Below are 21,475 nucleotides of genomic sequence, written 5' to 3'. Positions count from 1 at the left end.
ACATGAAACAATTCCTTATGGTTTATCTCAGGGGTGCCCACTGTCAGGTTCAAACCCCGATGACATCTATTAAACAGACAAGGAGCAAGGAATTAAACAGAGACAGGATTCAATTGAGCTCAATGAGGAGTGCGCGTAGACCTGTACCCTTGTACAGTGTCGTCCCACGCTCTGACGAAAGGTTGCACGCCTCCTCTTTTAATTGGACTTTCCCTGATTACATGGCAACAGCTGTTTCTAAAGGGAGGGGGGTCGTAAACAGCCGTTGCGCTCACTCACAAAAACAGTTCCTGGAGCTTGCGTCAGGTCCTGCTTCCTCTCCGCTTTGTAGATCTCGGGTCAAGACAAGATCTTCCTGTGTGTATGGTACACAGTGGAGTTTTACAAGCCTTTTGCTTGGTAAGATCAAAGACAGCTTTTGTCTGCTTGACGGGAACAGAAAGTTTTGTGATAACTTACATACAATTATTATGACACCCACACTATGGCACACCATTTGTAATTTTTTTTTACTTGAAAACGAATTCAAGTAATTTATATTGCAGCCCCCAAAAGAAATCACACAAAGCCCGACGCTATTTGTAACTTTTATCGCCAATCTTTCGGTGACAAACAACGGCACAATTTCAACAGGTTTCACCGCACACCAAAACACGTTTCATCTCCTCGAGTCTTCGCTTCCCTGCCGGACACGCAACAACACTTCCTCATTCTCCGCCAATCACATTTCAGACACGGACGGTGTGTTTGTAAACATGGGAAAAACCGACATCAAATCCAAACCACATGAACATAAAACATTAACATTAGCTGGTCGTTACAGTATGAATTGATATATATATATATATATATATATATCCTATTATTTGAGCACTATTGACAAGTGATATACCAAAAACTTGGCCACTGAAAAAAAGAGACTTTGATCACCAAAAACCGCGCTACCAAAACCGAATGTAAACAAAACGCACGCCATTGTCTGGAGGGTTGTCAGCATGTCTGTGATGTGGACGTTATTTTTATATATATATATATATATATATATATATATATATATATATATATATTTATATACACTATATTGCCAAAAGTATTTGGCCACCCATCCAAATGGTGAGAATCAGGTGTCCTAATCACTTGGCCCGGTGTATCAAATCAAGCACTTAGGCATGGAGACTGTTTCTACAAACATTTGTGAAAGAATGGGCCGCTTTCAGTGATGAGAGATAGGCTCCAGCACCCCCCGCGACCCCAAAAGGGACAAGCGGTAGAAAATGGATGGATGAACAGAACCCAAATAGTCTTGATGAACCCATTCAAAGCAGGGTTGGTCATGCGTGCAGTACTCCCGCCACCCAGCAGGGGGAAACAACGAAGCATATGTGTCAAAATGAAGCCGGAGTGGGTGAGTAGAAGAAGATGGCACTATCCGTCCTGAAAAAGCAAGACCCACATCAGAGACCTAATCCCGTATAAAGAAAATACCAGTATGGCGCTATTGTCTCAAAAATATACCGCTTTTTAAAATATACCGGTTTTATAAATGTATATAAATAACATCTATTGTTATGTACAGCACTTTAGTACAAACCATGAAAGTGATGTTTGTTAATATAACTTATCTCCTGGAGATCCTTTTTTTGATGTTGTTGTTTCCTTTTTCCTTAAAAGGTGTGCACAATGAACATTTCTGACGTTGCTGCACACAAAATAAAACACTTTCCTTTTCATTCATTGCAAGCGACAAAAGAAACCGAATGTAAACAAGACGCACGCCATTGTCTGGAGCGTCGTCAGCATGTCTGTGATGTGTAGCACAGACTGACACATGAAGACGGAAGGAAGGCATACCTTTTTTTTTTCTTTTTCCCCCAAACGTGTCGATCTTGTCTCGGTTCATGGCTGAGACCTGGGACCTTCCGCTCAATAAGGTTGGTGACCACTTTCTTTCTTTTTATGTCATCCTGTCTCGTTGTTCAAACAAATCTATCACTGAAATTCTGTTCCGTTCATACATTTATGAGGGGATAAAAATAGAAAATCAAAAAGTGGATCAAATGTGTTTTGCCTGCTCTTTATACCGTATTGTAATAATACAAAAGTACAATTAACATCCAGTTGTAAACACACACATGTGTGTGTATACTGGCTAGCTGAGGGTGTAGTCTACCTGTAAAATATCTCAATATACCTACCTTCAAAACACACCTCTTCAGATCTGATTTTAACCTGTGATTAGTGGTTAGGGTGTCCACCCTGAGGTCGGTAGGTTGTGAGTTCAAACCATGACTTAAACAAGTCGAAAAACTTATTGGGGTGTTACCATTTAGTGGTCAATTGTCCGGAATATGTACTTCACTGTGCAATCTACTAATACAAGTTTCAATCAATCAAAAACCCCGGCCGAGTCATACCAAAGACTATAAAAATAGGAGGCATTACCCCAATACCCCCCCACTCAGCATCAAGGGTTGGAATTGGGGGTTAAATCACCAAAAATGATTCCCGGGCGTGGCCACCGCTGCTGCTCACTGCTCCCCTCGCCTCCCAGGGGGGTGATCAAGGGTGATGCAGAGAATAATTTTGCCACACCTATTGTGTGTGTGACAATCATTGCTACTTTAACTTAACATGTATTATTACTATGTACTGCTTTTATTATTTTTTTATCCGGTAAAGCGTCTTTGAGTACCCTGAAAAGCGCTACACCAAATAAAATGTATTGTTATTATTATTATTATTATTAATATCAACTTCAAGAAGAGAAACTTCAGTTGTGTTGGCTTTATTGCGGACATCTTGACACCCGCCATGTGCGGCTCTTTAACACGCTACTCTAGTTCCAACTGCCATCTAGTGGCTTGCAAATGTAACTGCATGCAAGGTCCGCTATGTACTGTAACATCTGCCCACAAGTCAGGTAGGTTAGGTAGGGTATGGGTATGCTCCAGGCCCCTGTGGGTCGTGACACTGAACATGTGATCATCCCTTCAAAAGGTTACCTGGTAAACATGTCATTGTTGACTAGGCGTGTAACATTACTGCTCCTTTATGCTGAGCAGCGGTTCCACCAGTTTGTTGTGGACATGCATCAGACCTGTAACACACACACACACACACAACATTATATTCCAGCAGTTTGTTGTGGACATGCATCAGACCTGTAACACACACACACACACACACACACACACACACACACACACACACACACACACACACACACACACACACACACACACACACATTATATTCCACCAGTTTGTTGTGGACATGCATCAGACCTGTAACACACACACACACACACACATTATATTCCACCAGTTTATTGTGGACATGCATCAGACCTGTAACACACACACACACACACACACACACACACACATTATATTCCACCAGTTTATTGTGGACATGCATCAGACCTGTAACACACACACACACACACACACACACACACACACACACACATTATATTCCACCAGTTTGTTGTGGACATGCATCAGACCTGTAACACGCACACACACACACACACACACACACACACACATTATATTCCACCAGTTTGTTGTGGACATGCATCAGAGCTGTAACACACACACACACACACACACACACACACACACACACACACACACACACACACACACACACACACACACACACACACACACACACACACACACACACACACACACACACACACACACATTATATTCCACCAGTTTATTGTGGACATGCATCAGACCTGTAACACACACACACACACATTATATTCCACAATCTTTTTCCAAAATGGTGTACACTACTGAATTGGGGTCTTATGGCCACTTATGTGGACACTTATACTGCCATCTGGTGGTGTCAGAAGAGTATAACATACAATGGAATTTGGGGGGGAAAAAAAGTGCAAAAACAAGAATTAGCATGTCACTAAACATGAAGTACACGTTTGTGTACTTATGGACTAAGTACATCATATCAAAAGATGATTCTTAGTTTTTATTCTAATTAGGGTCCAATAAGCCCAAATAGCAAAGAGAAATAAAAAAAGCATGTAAACAAACAGCTTGGGCCTTAAGAGGTTCAATAAGATGCCGTGACAGATTCCAAATATCCTCATGTGTATTTCTAGTTATACTTTTGTATGTAGTGATGATATTGAATACCGTATTTTCCGCACCATAAGGCGCCCTGGGTTATAAGCCGCGCCTTCAATGAACGGCATATTTCAAAACTTTGTCCACCTATAAGCCGCCCCGTGTTATAAGCCGCATCTAACTGCGCTAAAGGGAATGTCAAAAAAACAGTCAGATAGGTCAGTCAAACTTTAATAATATATTAAAAACCAGCGTGATGTGGGCGCGCATGGAGTCGTATATCAACATGGACGGAGCTGCGTGAAAAAAGCCACCCGGCCTCTTCGCGTAAACTTAAACTTACCTTAACCACTCGCTCATCTTTTCTTCATCCATCCATCCCTTCGAGTTAGCTTTTATGATGACGCCGGCTGGAAAGGTCTCTTTTGGCAAGGTCTTCCTTTTGAATATCACCATGGGTGGAAGTTTCTGGCCATTAGCATGGCAAGCTAGAACCACAGTGAAGGATGACTTCTCATTCCCTGTGGTGCGAATATTCACCGTACGTGCTCCCGTTGTATCCACAGTGCGGTTCACAGGAATATCAAAAGTCAGTGGAACCTCGTCCATGTTGATAATGTTCTCTGGCCGGATCTTTTTTTCAGCCATCTTGTTTTTACAATATGCACGGAAAGTAGCCAGCTTTTCTTGAAAGTCTTTAGGCAGTTGCTGTGAAATAGTAGTCCGTGTGCGGATGGAGAGATTGCGTCTTTTCATGAACCGGAAACCTGTCGCTTAGTAGGAGCCATTTTGTGGTCTTTACAGATGTAAACACACAAAGGAAATGAAACGTAATATCCGCGCGCTTCTTCTTCTTCTACGCGGGCGGGTGGTTGCTTACAGTAGAAGAAGAAGCGCTTCCTGTTCTATGGGGGCGGGTGCTTACCTTGGTGGTTGCTTGCGTAGAAGAAGAAGCACTTCCTCTTCTACGGGGAAAAAAGATGGCGGCTGTTTACCGTAGTTGCGAGACCGAAACTTTATGAAAATGAATCTTAATATTAATCCATATATAAAGCGCACCGGGTTATAAGCCGCACTGTCAGCTTTTGAGTAAATTTGTGGTTTTTAGGTGCGGCTAATAGTGCGGAAAATACAGTACTCAGTTCCCAAACCTTTACTGAGTGTTGTTAAAAGGAAAGGCCATGTAACACACTGGTAAAAATGCCTTTTTTTGCAATGTGTTGCTGCCATTCAATTCTAAGTTCATGATTATTTGCACAAAAAGTGTGAACATGAAATATCTTGTCTTTGCAGTCTATTCAATTGAATATAAGTTGAAAATTATTTGTTGTATTCTCTTTTTATTTACCATTTACACAACCTGACAACTTCACTGCTTTTTGGCTCTTGTATATGTTCCATCAAGAGCGCACATAGCAAGTGGTAAAATAATTGCAGTCCAGGTAGTGGAATGGTGTCTGTAGTCGTACCTTTGAAGTATTTGACAGTTTTCACCCGTAGCTCCAGTGTTGCATCTTCATCACAAACAAATATGGTGTGCGGATGCTGCTGGAAGGCGGAGACTGTCCACATGTGGTTTACACCTTCTTCTATGGCCTTGTAGAGAGCAAACGCTTTGTGTGCGCCGGTGATGAGGATCAAGACCTGGGAATAGGAACACAGTCTGGTCTGTACATGTTCATGACATCACATGGACAAAGATAAGACCTTCTGGAGGAAAGTTCTGTGGTCAGATGAAACAAAAACGGAGCTGTTTGGCCACAATACCCAGCAATATGTTTGGAGGAGAAAATGTGAGGCCTTAAATAACCCAGGAACACCATTCCTACCGCCAAGCATGGTGGTGGTAGTATTATGCTCTGGGCCTGTTTTGCTGCCAATGGGACAATGAAAAAGGAGGATTAGCTACAAATTCTTCAGGACAGGCTAAAATCATCAGTTGGGTCTTGGGCGCAGTTGGGTGTTCCAACAGGACAATGACCCCCAAACACACCTCAAAAGTGGTAAAGGAATGGCTAAATCAGGCTAGAATGAAGGTTTTAGAATGGCCTTCCCAAAGTCCTGACTTAAACGTGTGGACAATGCTGAAGAAACAAGTCCATGTCAGAAAAGCAACACATTTAGCTGAACCGCACCAATTTTGTCAAGAGGAGTGGTCAAAAATTCAAGCAGAAGCTTGGCTTTTTTTTTTTACAAATCTGAAATGGTAAATAAGTAGCTAATGATTGAGTCAAAAGATCGAGGGTCCTCCAAATCCTCCAAATATGAGTGATATTGTTATTATTAGCGCTAACGCAGACGGCCCATTTTAGCGGCACATTGATAGCAGTGAGCTAATGCTATCTTACGCTGCTATTGTTGAAACTTGCTAAGAGTAAATTCGAGATTATAATTCACGCTTCTCACCTGCTAGTAGACACATGTCGCCATGGACCGAGAGACAGGTTTACTTTGGCATCACCCGAGATGGCGAAAAAAAACACAAAAAAACACGAGCGACGGCTACTTTTTTTTTAACCCTTCGTGAGGATTGCGATTGAATCTTCATCCGAGCCCCACTATGTGAGCGTGCCGTCGGTCGACATCCCGGCGAGAGTGGAAATTGTACAGTAAATGTTTGTTTTATTATGGTTAGCTTGTATGTTTAGCACATAGCAATGCTGCGAATGCTGTGGCGTCACAATAAAGCTGCATCCGTTTAGCACTCGGCTTCTAAAACGTATTGCTCATCCTCTTTGTGTTCAGGCTCAAAAATATAAGGTTCTGGATCGTCATTTTTTCCCCAAAGTTGGGTGTTCTAACAGGACAACGACCCCCAAACACACCTCAAAAGTGGTAAAGGAATGGCTAAATCAGGCTAGAATGAAGGTTTTAGAATGGCCTTCCCAAAGTCCTGACTTGAACGTGTGGACAATGCTGAAGAAACAAGTCCATGTCAGAAAAGCAACACATTTAGCTGAACCGCACCAATTTTGTCAAGAGGAGTGGTCAAAAATTCAAGCAGAAGCTTGGCTTTTTTTTTACAAATCTGAAATGGTAAATAAATAGCTAATGATTGAGTCAAAGGATCGAGGGTCCTCCAAATCCTCCAAATATGAGTGATATTGTAATTATTAGCGCTAACGCAGACGGCCCATTTTAGCGGCACATTGATAGCAGTGAGCTAATGCTAGCTTACGCTGCTATTGTTGAAACTTGATAAGAGTAAATTCTAGATTATAATTCACGCTTCTCACCTGCTAGTAGACACATGTCGCCATGGACCAAGAGACAGGTTTACTTTGGCATCACCTGAGATGGTGAGAAAAACCCCACAAAAAGACGCGAGTGGCGGCTACTTTTTTTTTTTAACCCTTCGTGAGGATTGCGATTGAATCTTCATCCAAGCCCCACTATGTGAGCGTGCCGTCGGTCGGCATCCCGGCGAGAGTGGAAATTGTACAGTAAATGTTTGTTTTATTATGGTTAGCTTGTATGTTTAGCACATAGCAATGCTGCGAACGCTGTAGCGTCACAATAAAGCTGCATCCGTTTAGCACTCGGCTTCTAAAACGTATTGCTCATCCTCTTTGTGTTCAGGCTCAAAAATATAAGGTTCTGGATCGTCATTTTTTCCCAAAGTTGGGTGTTCTAACAGGACAATGACCCCAAACACACCTCAAAAGTGGTAAAGGAATGGCTAAATTGGGCTAGAATGAAGGTTTTAGAATGGCCTTCCCAAAGTCCTGACTTGAACGTGTGGACAATGCTGAAGAAACAAGTCCATGTCAGAAAAGCAACACATTTAGCTGAACTGCACCAATTTTGTCAAGAGGAGTGGTCAAAAATTCAAGCAGAAGCTTGGCTTTTTTTTTTTTTTACAAATCTGAAATGGTAAATAAAAAGCTAACGATTGAGTCAAAAGATCGAGGGTCCTCCAAATCCTCCAAATATGAGTGATATTGTTATTATTAGCGCGAACGCAGACGGCCCATTTTAGCGGCACATTGATAGCAGTGAGCTAATGCTATCTTACGCTGCTATTGTTGAAACTTGCTAAGAGTAAATTCGAGATTATAATTCACGCTTCTCACCTGCTAGTAGACACATGTCGCCATGGACCGAGAGACAGGTTTACTTTGGCATCACCCGAGATGGTGAGAAAACCCCCACAAAAAGACGCGAGTGGCGGCTACTTTTTTTTTTTAACCCTTCGTGAGGATTGCGATTGAATCTTCATCCGAGCCCCACTATGTGAGCGTGCCGTCGGTCGGCCTCCCGGCGAGAGTGGAAATTGTACAGTAAATGTTTGTTTTATTATGGTTAGCTTGTATGTTTAGCACCTAGCAATGCTGCTATAGTGTCACAATAAAGCTGCATCCATTTAGCACTCGGCTTCTAAAACGTATTGCTCATCCTCTTTGTATTCAGGCTCAAAAATCTGGATCATAATAATGAAGGTTTTAGAATGGCTTTCTCAAAGTCCTGACTTAAAGGTGTGGACAATGCTGAAGAAACAAGTCCATGTCAGAAAAGCAACACATTTAGCTGAACTGTTGCAATTTAGTGGTCAAGTGGTCAAGCAGAAGCTACCAAAAGCGCCTTATTGCAGGTCAACTTGCCAAGGGACATGTACGCAAATATTAACATTGCTGTATGTATACTTTTCACCCTCACATTTTCAGTAGAGCCATAATAAATTCATAAAAGAAGCAAACTTCATGAATGCTTTTTGTGTCTGACCTCCTTGGCATCCATGACCGTCCCGACTCCAACAGTGAGAGCCATGGTAGGGACCTTGGCGAGGTCGTTGCCAAAGAAGCGAGCGTTGGCCACGATGGTGTCCTTGGCCAGGGTCTTCACTCTGGTTCTGGAGACGAGGCTGGATCCTGGCTCATTAAATGCAATGTGGCCATCAGGTCCAATGCCTAGGCAGAGGACAGAGGAGTAACGAGGGCTGCACATACAAAAAAGGGTGGAAAAGATCTCATTTCTAAACAATTGTTAATAATAAGATACAAAATATATATGTATACGTCAATAAGAAAGATAAAAAATATATATGTATACGTCAATAAGATAAAAAATATATATGTATACATGAATAAGAAAGATAAAAAATATATATGTATACGTCAATAAGATAAAAAATATATATGTACTGTATATGTCAATAAGAAAGATACAAAATATATATGTATACGTCAATAAGAAATATAAAAAATATATATGTATACGTCAATAAGAAATATAAAAAATATATATGTATACCTCAATAAGAAAGATAAAAAATATATACCGGTATGTATACGTGAATAAGATAAAAAATATATATGTATACGTCAATAAGAAAGATAAAAAATACATGTGTATACGTGAATAAGAAAGATAAAAAATATATATGTATACGTCAATAAGATAAAAAATATATATGTATACATGAATAAGAAAGATAAAAAATATATATGTATACATGAATAAGAAAGATAAAAAATATATATGTATACGTCAATAAGATAAAAAATATATATGTATACGTCAATAAGAAAGATAAAAAAATACATGTGTATACGTCAATAAGAACGATAAAAAATAAATATGTATATGTCAATAAGAAAGATAAAAAATATATATGTATACGTCAATAAGAAAGATAAAAAATGTATATGTATACGTCAATAAGATAAAAAATATATATGTATACATGAATAAGAAAGATAAAAAATATATATGTATACGTCAATAAGATAAAAAATATATATGTACTGTATACGTCAATAAGAAAGATACAAAATATATATGTATACGTCAATAAGAAAGATAAAAAATATATGTGTATGCATGAATAAGAAAGATAAAAAAAATATATATATACATAAATAAGAAAGATAAAAAATATATATGTATACTTCAATAAGAAAGATAAAATATATATGTATACATCAAGAAAGATAAAAAAATATATATGTATATGTCAATAAGAAAGATAAAAAATATATGTGCATACACGTCAATAAGAAAGATAAAAAAATATATATGTATACGTCAATAAGAAAGATAAAAAATATATATGTATACATCAATAAGAAAGATAAAAAATGTATATGTATACGTCAATAAGATAAAAAATATATATGTATACATGAATAAGAAAGATAAAAAATATATATGTATACGTCAATAAGATAAAAAATATATATGTACTGTATACGTCAATAAGAAAGATACAAAATATATATGTATACGTCAATAAGAAAGATAAAAAATATATGTGTATGCATGAATAAGAAAGATAAAAAATATATATATATACATGAATAAGAAAGATAAAAAATATATATGTATACTTCAATAAGAAAGATAAAATATATATGTATACATCAAGAAAGATAAAAAAATATATATGTATATGTCAATAAGAAAGATAAAAAATATATGTGCATACACGTCAATAAGAAAGATAAAAAAATATATATGTATACGTCAATAAGAAAGATAAAAAATATATATGTATACATCAATAAGAAAGATAAAAAAAATATTTGTGTATACATGAATAAAAAAGATAAAAAATATATATGTATATGTCAATAAGATAAAAAATATATATGTATACGTCAATAAGAAAGATAAAAAAAATATATGTATACGTCAATAAGATAAAAAATATATATGTATACATGAATAAGAAAGATAAAAAATATATATGTATACGTCAATAAGATAAAAAATATATATGTACTGTATACGTCAATAAGAAAGATACAAAATATATATGTATACGTCAATAAGAAATATAAATAATATATATGTATACGTCAATAAGAAAGATAAAAAAATATATATGTATACGTCAATAAGAAAGATAAAAAATATATGTGTATACGTCAAGAAAGCTAAAAAATATATATGTATACGTCAATAAGAAAGATAAAAAATATATATGTATACGTCAATAAGAAAGATAAAAATATATACTGTATTTTTCGCACTATAAGGCGCACCTAAAAACCTCCAATTTTCTCAAAAGCTGACAGTGCGCCTTATAATCCGGTGTGCCTTATATATGGACCAATATTGAGCCACAACAGGTCTCGCAACCCCAGCCTCTACTGTAGCGTCTATTCTATGCGCCTTATAATGCGGTGCGCCTTATATATGAACTAAGTTTTGAAATAGGCCATTCATTGAAGGTGCGCCTTATAGTGCGGAAAATACGGTACGTATACGTCAATAAGAAAGATAAATAATATATACGTGTACATCAATAAGAAAGATAAAAAATATATACGTGTACATTAATAAGAAAGATAAAAAAATATATACGTATACCTCAATAACAAAGATAAAAAATATATACGCATACGTCAATAAGAAAGATAAAAAATATATATGTATACGTGAATAAGATAAAAAATATATATGTATACGTCAATAAGAAAGATAAAAAATATATACGTATACGTCAATAAGATAAAAAATATATATGTATACGTCAATAAGAAAGATTAAAAATATATATGTATACGTCAATAAGAAAGATAAAAAATATATATGTATACGTCAATAAGAAAGATAAAAAAATATATACGTATACGTCAATAAGAAAGATAAAAAATATATATGTATACGTCAATAAGAAAGATAAAAAATATATATGTATACGTCAATAAGAAAGATTAAAAAAAATATATGTATACGTGAATAAGATAAAAAATATATATGTATACGTCAATAAGAAAGATAAAAAATATATACGTATACGTCAATAAGATAAAAAATATATATGTATACGTCAATAAGAAAGATTAAAAATATATATGTATACGTCAATAAGAAAGATAAAAAATATATATGTATACGTCAATAAGAAAGATAAAAAAATATATACGTATACGTCAATAAGAAAGATTAAAAATATATATGTATACGTCAATAAGAAAGATAAAAAATATATATTATACATGAATAAGAAAGATATAAAATACATATGTATACGTCAATAAGAAAGATAAAAAATATATATGTATACGTCAATAAGAAAGATAAAAAATATATATTATACATGAATAAGAAATATATAAAATACATATGTATACGTCAATAAGAAAGATAAAAAGTATATATTATACATGAATAAGAAAGATAAAAAATATTTATGTATACATGAATAAGAAAGATAAAAAATATATATCGTATTTTTCGGAGTATAAGTCGCACCGGCCGAAAACGCATAATAAAGAAGGAAAAAACATATATAAGTCGCACTGGAGTATAAGTCACATTTTTGGGGGAAATGTATTTGATAAAAGCCAACAGCAAGAATAGACATTTGAAAGGCAATTTAAAATAAATGAAGAATAGTGAACAACAGGCTGAATAAGTGTACGTTATATGAGGCATAAATAAGCAACTGGTATGTTAACGTAACATATTATGGTAAGAGTCATTCAAATAACTATAACATATAGAACATGCTATACAATCTGTCACTCCTAATCGCTAAATCCCATGAAATCTTATACGTCTAGTCTCTTACGTGAATGACATCAATAATATTATTTGATATTTTACGCTAATGTGTTCATCATTTCACACATAAGTCGCTCCTGAGTATAAGTCGCACCCTATGAAAATAACTGCGACTTATAGTCCGAAAAATACGGTACGTATACATGAATAAGAAAGATAAAAAATATATATGTATACATGAATAAGAAAGATAAAAAATATATATGCATACATCAATAAGAAAGATAAAAAATATATATGTATACGTGAATAAGATAAAAAATATATACGTATACATGAATAAGAAAGATAAAAAATATATATGTATACGTGAATAAGATAAAAAATATATACGTATACATGAATAAGAAAGATAAAAAATATATATGTATACATGAATAAGAAAGATAAAAAATATATATGCATACATCAATAAGAAAGATAAAAAATATATATGTATACATGAATAAGAAAGATAAAAAATATATATGCATACATCAATAAGAAAGATATAAAATATATATGTATACGTGAATAAGAAAGATAAAAATATGTATGTATACCTCAATAAGATAAAAAATATATATGTATATGTGAATAAGAAAGATAAAAAATATGTATGTATACCTCAATAAGATAAAAAATATATATGTATACGTGAAAAAGATAAAAAATATATATGTATACATGAATAAGAAAGATAAAAAATATATATGTATACATGAATAAGAAAGATAAAAAATATATATGTATACATGAATAAGAAAGATAAAAAATATATATGTATACATGAATAAGAAAGATAAAAAATATATATGTATACATGAATAAGAAAGATAAAAAATATATATGTATACGTGAATAAGATAAAAAATATATATGTATACGTGAATAAGATAAAAAATATATATGTATACATGAATAAGAAGGATAAAAAATATATATGTATACGTGAATAAGATAAAAAATATATATGTATACATGAATAAGATAACAAATATACATGTATACATCAATAAGAAAGATAAAAAATATATATGTATACGTGAATAAGATAAAAAATTATATATGTATACGTGAATAAGATAAAAAATTATATATGTATACGTGAATAAGATAAAAAATATATATATGTATACGTGAATAAGATAAAAAATATATATGTATACGTGAATAAGAAAGATAAAAATTATATATGTATACGCCAATAAGATAAAAAATATATATGTATACATGAATAAGATAAAAAATATATATGTATAAATGAATAAGATAAAAAATATATATGTATACGTGAATAAGATAAAAAATATATATGTATACATGAATAAGAAAGATAAAAAATATATATGTATACATGAATAAGAAAGATAAAAAATATATATGTATACGTGAATAAGATAAAAAATATATATGTATACATGAATAAGATAAAAAATATATATGTATACATCAATAAGAAAGATAAAAAATATATATATGTATACGTGAATAAGATAAAAAATATATATGTATATGTGAATAAGAAAGATAAAAATTATATATGTATACGCCAATAAGATAAAAAATATATATGTATACATGAATAAGATAAAAAATATATATGTATACATCAATAAGAAAGATAAAAAATATATATATGTATACGTGAATAAGATAAAAAATATATATGTATATGTGAATAAGAAAGATAAAAATTATATATGTATACGCCAATAAGATAAAAAATATATATGTATACATGAATAAGATAAAAAATATATATGTATACATCAATAAGAAAGATAAAAAATATATATATGTATACGTGAATAAGATAAAAAATTATATATGTATACGTGAACAAGATAAAAAATATATATGTATACGTGAACAAGATAAAAAATATATATGTATACATGAATAAGATAAAAAATATATACATGTCATATTTGCTGATGTTGCTCTATTGTTGTTGTTGTTGTTGTTGTTTGCTGTTGTTGTTTTTGTCTCTCTGTCTAATCCCCCTCTTGTCCCCACAATTTCCCCCTCTGTCTTCTTTTTTTTTTCTCTTTCTATCCCCTCCTGCTCCGGCCCGGCTGCACTAAATGATAATATAAATACATTTAATAAAGTCAAATACAAATAAGGCAACAAGAGAAGTATCCTACACTTCTCTTTTGTAAAGTAAATCTGAACAGCCGACATGGGCATCTACATCAACTATATGATTTGCCTGAGAAGCTGGACAGGACATAAAAAAAAAAAAAAAAAAAAAAAAAAAAAAAAAAAAAAAAAAAGATATATATGTATAAATGAATAAGAAAGATAAAAAAATATATATGTATACGTGAATAAGATAAAAAATATATATGTATACGTGAATAAGATAAAAAATATATATGTATGTATACATGAATAAGAAAGATAAAAAATATATATGTATACATGAATAAGAAAGATAAAAAATATATATGTATACATGAATAAGAAAGATAAAAAATATATATGTATACGTGAATAAGATAAAAAATATATATGTATACGTGAATAAGATAAAAAAATATATATGTATACGTCAATTAGATAAAAAATATATATGTATACATGAATAAGATAAAAAATATATATGTATACGTGAATAAGATAAAAAATATATGTATACATGAATAAGAAAGATAAAAAATATATATGTATACATGAATAAGAAAGATAAAAAATATATATGTATACGTGAATAAGATAAAAAATATATATGTATACATCAATAAGATAAATATATATATGTATACGTGAATAAGATAAAAAATATATATGTATATGTGAATAAGAAAGATAAAAATTATATATGTATACGTCAATAAGATAAAAAATATATATATGTATATGTGAATAAGAAAGATAAAAATTATATATGTATACGTCAATAAGATAAAAAATATATATGTATACATGAATAAGATAAAAAATATATATGTATAAATGAATAAGAAAGATAAAAAATATATATGTATACGTGAACAAGAAAGATAAACAATATATATGTATACGTGAATAAGAAATGTCTGACCCCCAACAAACAACTGGATCCCTCCAGCTTCTGCAATCTTCTGCTCGAAGGCCTGACACTCCGCTACCAGGTCCTCTGCATTCCCATTCAGGATGTGAGCGTTGGCGGGGTCGATGTCGATGTGCTTGAAGAAGTTGTTCCACATGTAGGAGTGGTAGCTCTCGGGGTGTGCACGAGGTAGACCTGAAGGAGCAGAGCGCCGGGCGTTACAAAGCCAAGCAAAGTTAGACCCTGTCCACATAACTCCTTAAACCCATCATTATTTAGCCTGAACCTTGTGTCAGCCACACTAAACCAGCGTTTAAGGTCCCCCCCTCCTTACATAGGTAAGTGCGCTGTCTCTTAGCTCGATATGAATCAATATGCAAATTAACCAAAACATGGAGTCAAAACTGAGATAGGTACCAAATCGTGACCATGCTGTCTTATTATTACTCTAGTGGCCATTGCTATATTAAGCCGGATAACTCCTTAAACCAGGGGTCCCCAAACCTTTTGACTCGGGGGGCCTCGTTGGGTTGAGACAATTTGGCCGGGGGCCAGACTGTATCTACGTACAGTCCTGGTCAAAAGTGTACATACACTTGTAAAGAACATCATGTCATGGCTGTCTTGACTTTACACTTGAATCTTTGACCACTCCGCTTGACAAAATTGGTGCGGTTCAGCTAAACGTGTTGGTTTTCTGACACGGACTTGTTTCTTCAGCATTGTCCACACCTTTAAGTCAGGACTTTGGGAAGGCCATTCGAAAACCTTCATTCTAGCCTGATTTAGCCATTCCTTTACTATTTTTGACGCGTGTTTGGGGGTCATTGTCCTGTTGGAACACCCAACTTTGGGAAAAAATTATAATCCAGAACCTTATATTTTTGAGCCTGAACATAAAGAGGATGAGCAATACGTTTTAGAAGCCGAGTGCTAAACGAATGCAGCTTTATTGTGACACTACAGCGTTCGCAGCATTGCTAGGTGCTAAACATACAAGCTAACCATAATAAAACAAACATTTACTGTACAATTTCCACTCTCGCTGGGATGTCGACCGACGGCACGCTCACATAGTGGGGCTTTGATGAAGATTCAATCGCAATCCTCGCGAGAGGTTAAAAAAAAATAGCCGACACTCGCCTTCTTTTTGTGGGTTTTTTTTCGCCATCTCGGGTGATGCCAAAGTAAACCTGTCTCTCGGTCCATGGCGACATGTGTCTACTAGCAGGTGAGATGCATGAATTATCATCTAGAATTTACTCTGACCAAGTTTCAGCAATAGCAGCGTAAGATAGCATTAGCTCACTGCTATCAATGTGCCGCTAAAATGGGCCGTCTGCGTTAGCGCTTATAATAACAATATCACTCATATTTGGAGGATTTGGAGGACCCTCGATCTTTTGACTCAATTATTAGCTACTTATTTACCATTTCAGATTTGTAAAAAAAAAAAAAGCCAAGCTTCTGCTTGAATCTTTGACCACTCCTCTTGACAAAATTGGTGCAGTTCAGCTAAACGTGTTGGTTTTCTGACATGGACTTGTTTCTTCAGCATTGTCCACACATTTAAGTCAGGACTTTGGGAAGGCCATTCTAAAACCTTCATTCTAGCCTGATTTAGACATTCCTTTACCACTTTTGACGCGTGTTTGGGGGTCATTGTCCTATTGGAACACCCAACTTTGGGAAAAAATTATGATCCAGAACCTTATATTTTTGAGCCTGAACATAAAGAGGCTGAGCAATACGTTTTAGAAGCCGAGTGCTAAACGGATGCAGCTTTTGTTGTGACGCTACAGCGTTAGCAGCTTTGCTAGGTGCTAAACATACAAGCTAACCATAATAAAACAAACATTTACTGTACAATTTCCACTCTCGCCGGGATGTCGACCGACGGCACGCTCACATAGTGGGGCTTGGATGAAGATTCAATCGCAATCCTCACGAAAGGTTAAAAAAAAGTAGCCGCCACTCGCCTTCTTTTTGTGTTTTTTTTTCCGCCATCTCGGGTGATGCCAAAGTAAACCTGTCTCTCGGTCCATGGCGACATGTGTCTACTACCAGGTGAGATGCATGAATTATCATCTAGAATTTACACTGACCAAGTTTCAGCAGTAGCAGCGTAAGATAGCATTAGCTCACTGCTATCAATGTGCCGCTAAAATGGGCCGTTCGCGTTAGCGCTTATAATAACAATATCACTCATATTTGGAGGACCCTCAATCATTTGACTCAATTATTAGCTACTTATTTACCATTTCAGATTTGTAAAAAAAAAAAGCAAAGCTTCTGGCAAGCTTCTGCTTGAATTTTTGACCACTCCTCTTGACAAAATTGGTGCGATTCAGCTAAACGTGTTGGTTTTCTGACATGGACTTGTTTCTTCAGCATTGTCCACACATTTAAGTCAGGACTTTTGGAAGGCCATTCTAAAACCTTCATTCTAGCCTGATTTAGCCATTCCTTTACCATTTTTGACGCGTGTTTGGGGGTCATTGTCCTGTTGGAACACCCAACTTTGGGGAAAAAATGATGATCCAGAACCTTATATTTTTGAGCCTGAACACAAAGAGGATGAGCAACACGTTTTAGAAGCCGAGTGCTAAACGAACGCAGCTTTATTGTGACGCTACAGCGTTCGCAGCATTGCTATGTGCTAAACATACAAGCTAACCATAATAAAACAAACATTTACTGTACAATTTCCACTCTCGCTGGGATGTCGACCGACGGCACGCTCACATAGTGGGGCTTGGATGAAGATTCAATCGCAATCCTCACAAAAGGTTAAAAAAAAAGTAGCCGTCACCCGCGTCTTTTTGTGTTTTTTCATCAAGCAAGTGTTAAAATGTCAACTTACCAACATATTCATCCATGTTGAAGGTTTTCACAAACTTAAAAGACAGACGTCCAGCTCGGTGGTATTCAATTAACTTCTGGTAACAGCCGTATGGAGTGCTTCCTGAAGGACAGGAAGTAGTTTGCACAGTGTCGACGACAGTAGACGTCAGTAAGTTTGCACGACGACACTCACCTGTAGGGAGGCCGAGGGTGAAGAATCTGTCGGCGGAGGGCTTGAACTGGATGATTTTGTTACAAATATATTTGGCTGCCCACTGGCTGGCCAGCTCGTACTCCTCCAGAATCACCAGCCTCATGGTGGCGACTTGACTGGATACACGACGACAAAGTCAATGACAGATTACCAGACGGATATTTTCCAAAAAAAAAGCATTATTTCCCCCACTGCGCTGTTTCAAAAAAAATGTCCATCTACACAATAAAGTAAAAAAAACTACCGTATTTTCCGCACTATAAGGCGCACCTAAAAACCACAAATTTTCTCAAAAGCTGACAGTGCGCCTTATAACCCGGTGCGCTTTATATATGGATAAATATTAAGATTCATTTTCATAAAGTTTCGGTCTCGTAACTACGGTAAACAGCCGCCATATTTTTTCCCGGTAGAACAGGAAGCGCTTCTTCTTCTACGCAAGCAACCGCCAAGGTAAGCACCCGCCCCCATAGAACAGGAAGCGCTTCTTCTACTGTAAGCAACCACCCGCCCGCGTAGAAGAAGAAAAAGCGCGCGGATATTACCGTACATTTCCTTTGTGTGTTTACATCTGTAAAGACCACAAAATGGCTCCTACTAAACGACAGGGATCCGGTTCATGAAAAGACGCAATCTCTCCATCCGCACACGGACTACTATTTCACAGCAACTGATATTCCTGTGAACCGCACTGTGGATACAACGGGAGCACGTACGGTGAATATTCGCACCACAGGGAATGAGAAGTCATCCTTCACTGTGGTTCTAGCTTGCCATGCTAATGGCCAGAAACTTCCACCCATGGTGATATTCAAAAGGAAGACCTTGCCAAAAGAGACCTTTCCAGCCGGCGTCATCATAAAAGCTAACTCGAAGGGATGGATGAAGAAAAGATGAGCGAGTGGTTAAGGTAAGTTTAAGCGAAGAGGCCGGGTGGCTTTTTTCACGCAGCTCCGTCCATGTTGATATACGACTCCATGCGCGCCCACATCACGCTGGTTTTTAATATATTATTAAAGTTTGACTGACCTATCTGACTGTTTTTTTGACATTCCTTTAGCGCAGTTAGATGCGGCTTATAACACGGGGCGGCTTATAGGTGGACAAAGTTTTGAAATATGCCGTTCATTGATATTGATTAATATACAAATAAAAGACAAATAAAAGACAAATATACAAATAAAAGACAAATAAAAGACAAATGGACAAATAAAAGACAAATAGACGAATAAAAGACGAATAAAAGAAACAGACTAATAAAAGACAAGTAGACTAATAAGACAAAAAGACGAATAAAAGACAAATAGACAAATAAAAGACAAATAGACAAATAAAAGACAAATAGACTAATAAAAGACGAATAAAAGACAAATAAAAGACGAATAAAACACAAATAGACAAATAAAACACAAATAGACAAATAAAAGACAAATAAAAGACAAATAGACAAATAAAAGACAAAAAGACGAATAAAAGACAAATAAAAGACAAATAGACAAATAAAAGACAAATAGACTAATAAAAGACGAATAAAAGACAAAGACTAAAAGACGAATAAAACACAAATAGACAAATATACAAATAAAAGACAAATGGACAAATAAAAGACAAATAGACAAATAAAAGACGAATAAAAGACAAACAGACTAATAAAAGACAAGTAGACTAATAAGACAAAAAGACGAATAAAAGACAAATAGACGAATAAAAGACAAATAGACGAATAAAAGACAAACAGACAAATAAAAGAGAAGTAGACTAATAAAAGACAAACATACTAATAAAAGACAAGTAGACAAATAAAAGACAAGTAGACAAATAAAAGACAAATAGACTAATAAAAGACAAGTAGACTAATAAAAGACAGACTAATAAAAGACAAATAGACAAATAAGAGACAAAAAGACGAATAAAAGACAAATAGACAGATGAAAGACAAACAGACAAATAAAAGACAAATAGATAAATAAAAGACAAAAAGATGAATAAAAGACTAAAAGACAAATAAAATACCCCTAATGTCCTAGCACCTGCCCTATGGTAATAAAATAAAATAAAAGGTTTCTCATAGTCATTCACATCGACGTCCCACTGGGGTGAGTTTTTCCTTGCCCTTATGTGGGCTTTGTACCGAGGATGTCGTTGTGGCTTGTGCAGCCCTTTGAGACACTTGTGATTTAGGGCTATATAAATAAAGATTGATTGATTGATTGATTGAAGGCGCGGCTTATAACCCAGGGCGCCTTATGGTGCGGAAAATACGGTAATCTGTTTACAAGATGCCATGTTGTCAACATCCTGACAAGGCTACCACAATTGATGTGGTCATCAATATAAAACATATGTTAATCGGTCGATACCACTTTATTCCACACCATGGATCAAGGAATTGGCCATTTTTCAAACTTTCACCATTTCCACATTTCCCCCCAAACGATTCAAGCCATTCCACCCACCAGAAAATTCAAAATACCCTTTTTGTCCAAGTTAAAAAAAAATCCAGGATTTCACAGAATTAATGGTTTTCCAAAGCCGAATTTCCACCCGTTTTTCTGCCGACTACTCCTTCCAAATTAGTGATGGGTCCGGCAACACCGATGCATCGGCGCATGCGTCGAGCTCATAGAGCAAAACCCTGTGTCGGTTTTAGAAAGTCACGTGACCGATCATGAGCTGTTTTGGTCACGTGACCGATACGCCAACTGTGTCGCCTCCTCTGTGCCCTGTGAGCGGCTCTTTTCTACAGCCGGAGAAATAATAACTAAGAAGAGAAATCGTCTCAAATGTATAATA

The 21,475-nt window shown here is 35.1% G+C and overlaps 1 protein-coding gene across 4 annotated transcripts in view; it reads right to left on the bottom strand.

Moving 5' to 3' along the window:
• Nucleotides 1-2,769: 2,769 nt before the first annotated feature.
• LOC133623646 (glucosamine-6-phosphate deaminase 2) overlaps nucleotides 2,770-21,475 on the bottom strand; it is a 31,080-nt gene continuing 12,374 nt past the window's right edge. For 2 of the 4 annotated variants that reach the window (XM_072916295.1, XM_072916296.1), the window contains exons 2-7: nucleotides 18,662-18,798; nucleotides 18,488-18,589; nucleotides 15,637-15,819; nucleotides 8,820-9,004; nucleotides 5,567-5,741; nucleotides 3,564-3,745 (exon numbers count right to left, since the gene is read on the bottom strand). In XM_072916295.1, the coding sequence (XP_072772396.1) occupies nucleotides 3,579-3,745; nucleotides 5,567-5,741; nucleotides 8,820-9,004; nucleotides 15,637-15,819; nucleotides 18,488-18,589; nucleotides 18,662-18,785 (936 nt within the window). In that variant the 5' untranslated portion in view covers nucleotides 18,786-18,798 and the 3' untranslated portion in view covers nucleotides 3,564-3,578. Of the gene's footprint in view, nucleotides 3,098-3,401; nucleotides 3,506-3,563; nucleotides 3,746-5,566; nucleotides 5,742-8,819; nucleotides 9,005-15,636; nucleotides 15,820-18,487; nucleotides 18,590-18,661; nucleotides 18,799-21,475 lie in introns of those variants that run through there. The other 2 variants (XM_061986896.2, XM_061986895.2) reach the window with 2 other exon arrangements.

Source organism: Nerophis lumbriciformis, linkage group LG26 (assembly GCF_033978685.3).
Source record: "Nerophis lumbriciformis linkage group LG26, RoL_Nlum_v2.1, whole genome shotgun sequence".
Taxonomy (NCBI): domain Eukaryota; kingdom Metazoa; phylum Chordata; class Actinopteri; order Syngnathiformes; family Syngnathidae; genus Nerophis; species Nerophis lumbriciformis.
This window is presented reverse-complemented; position numbering and strand designations above follow the sequence as displayed.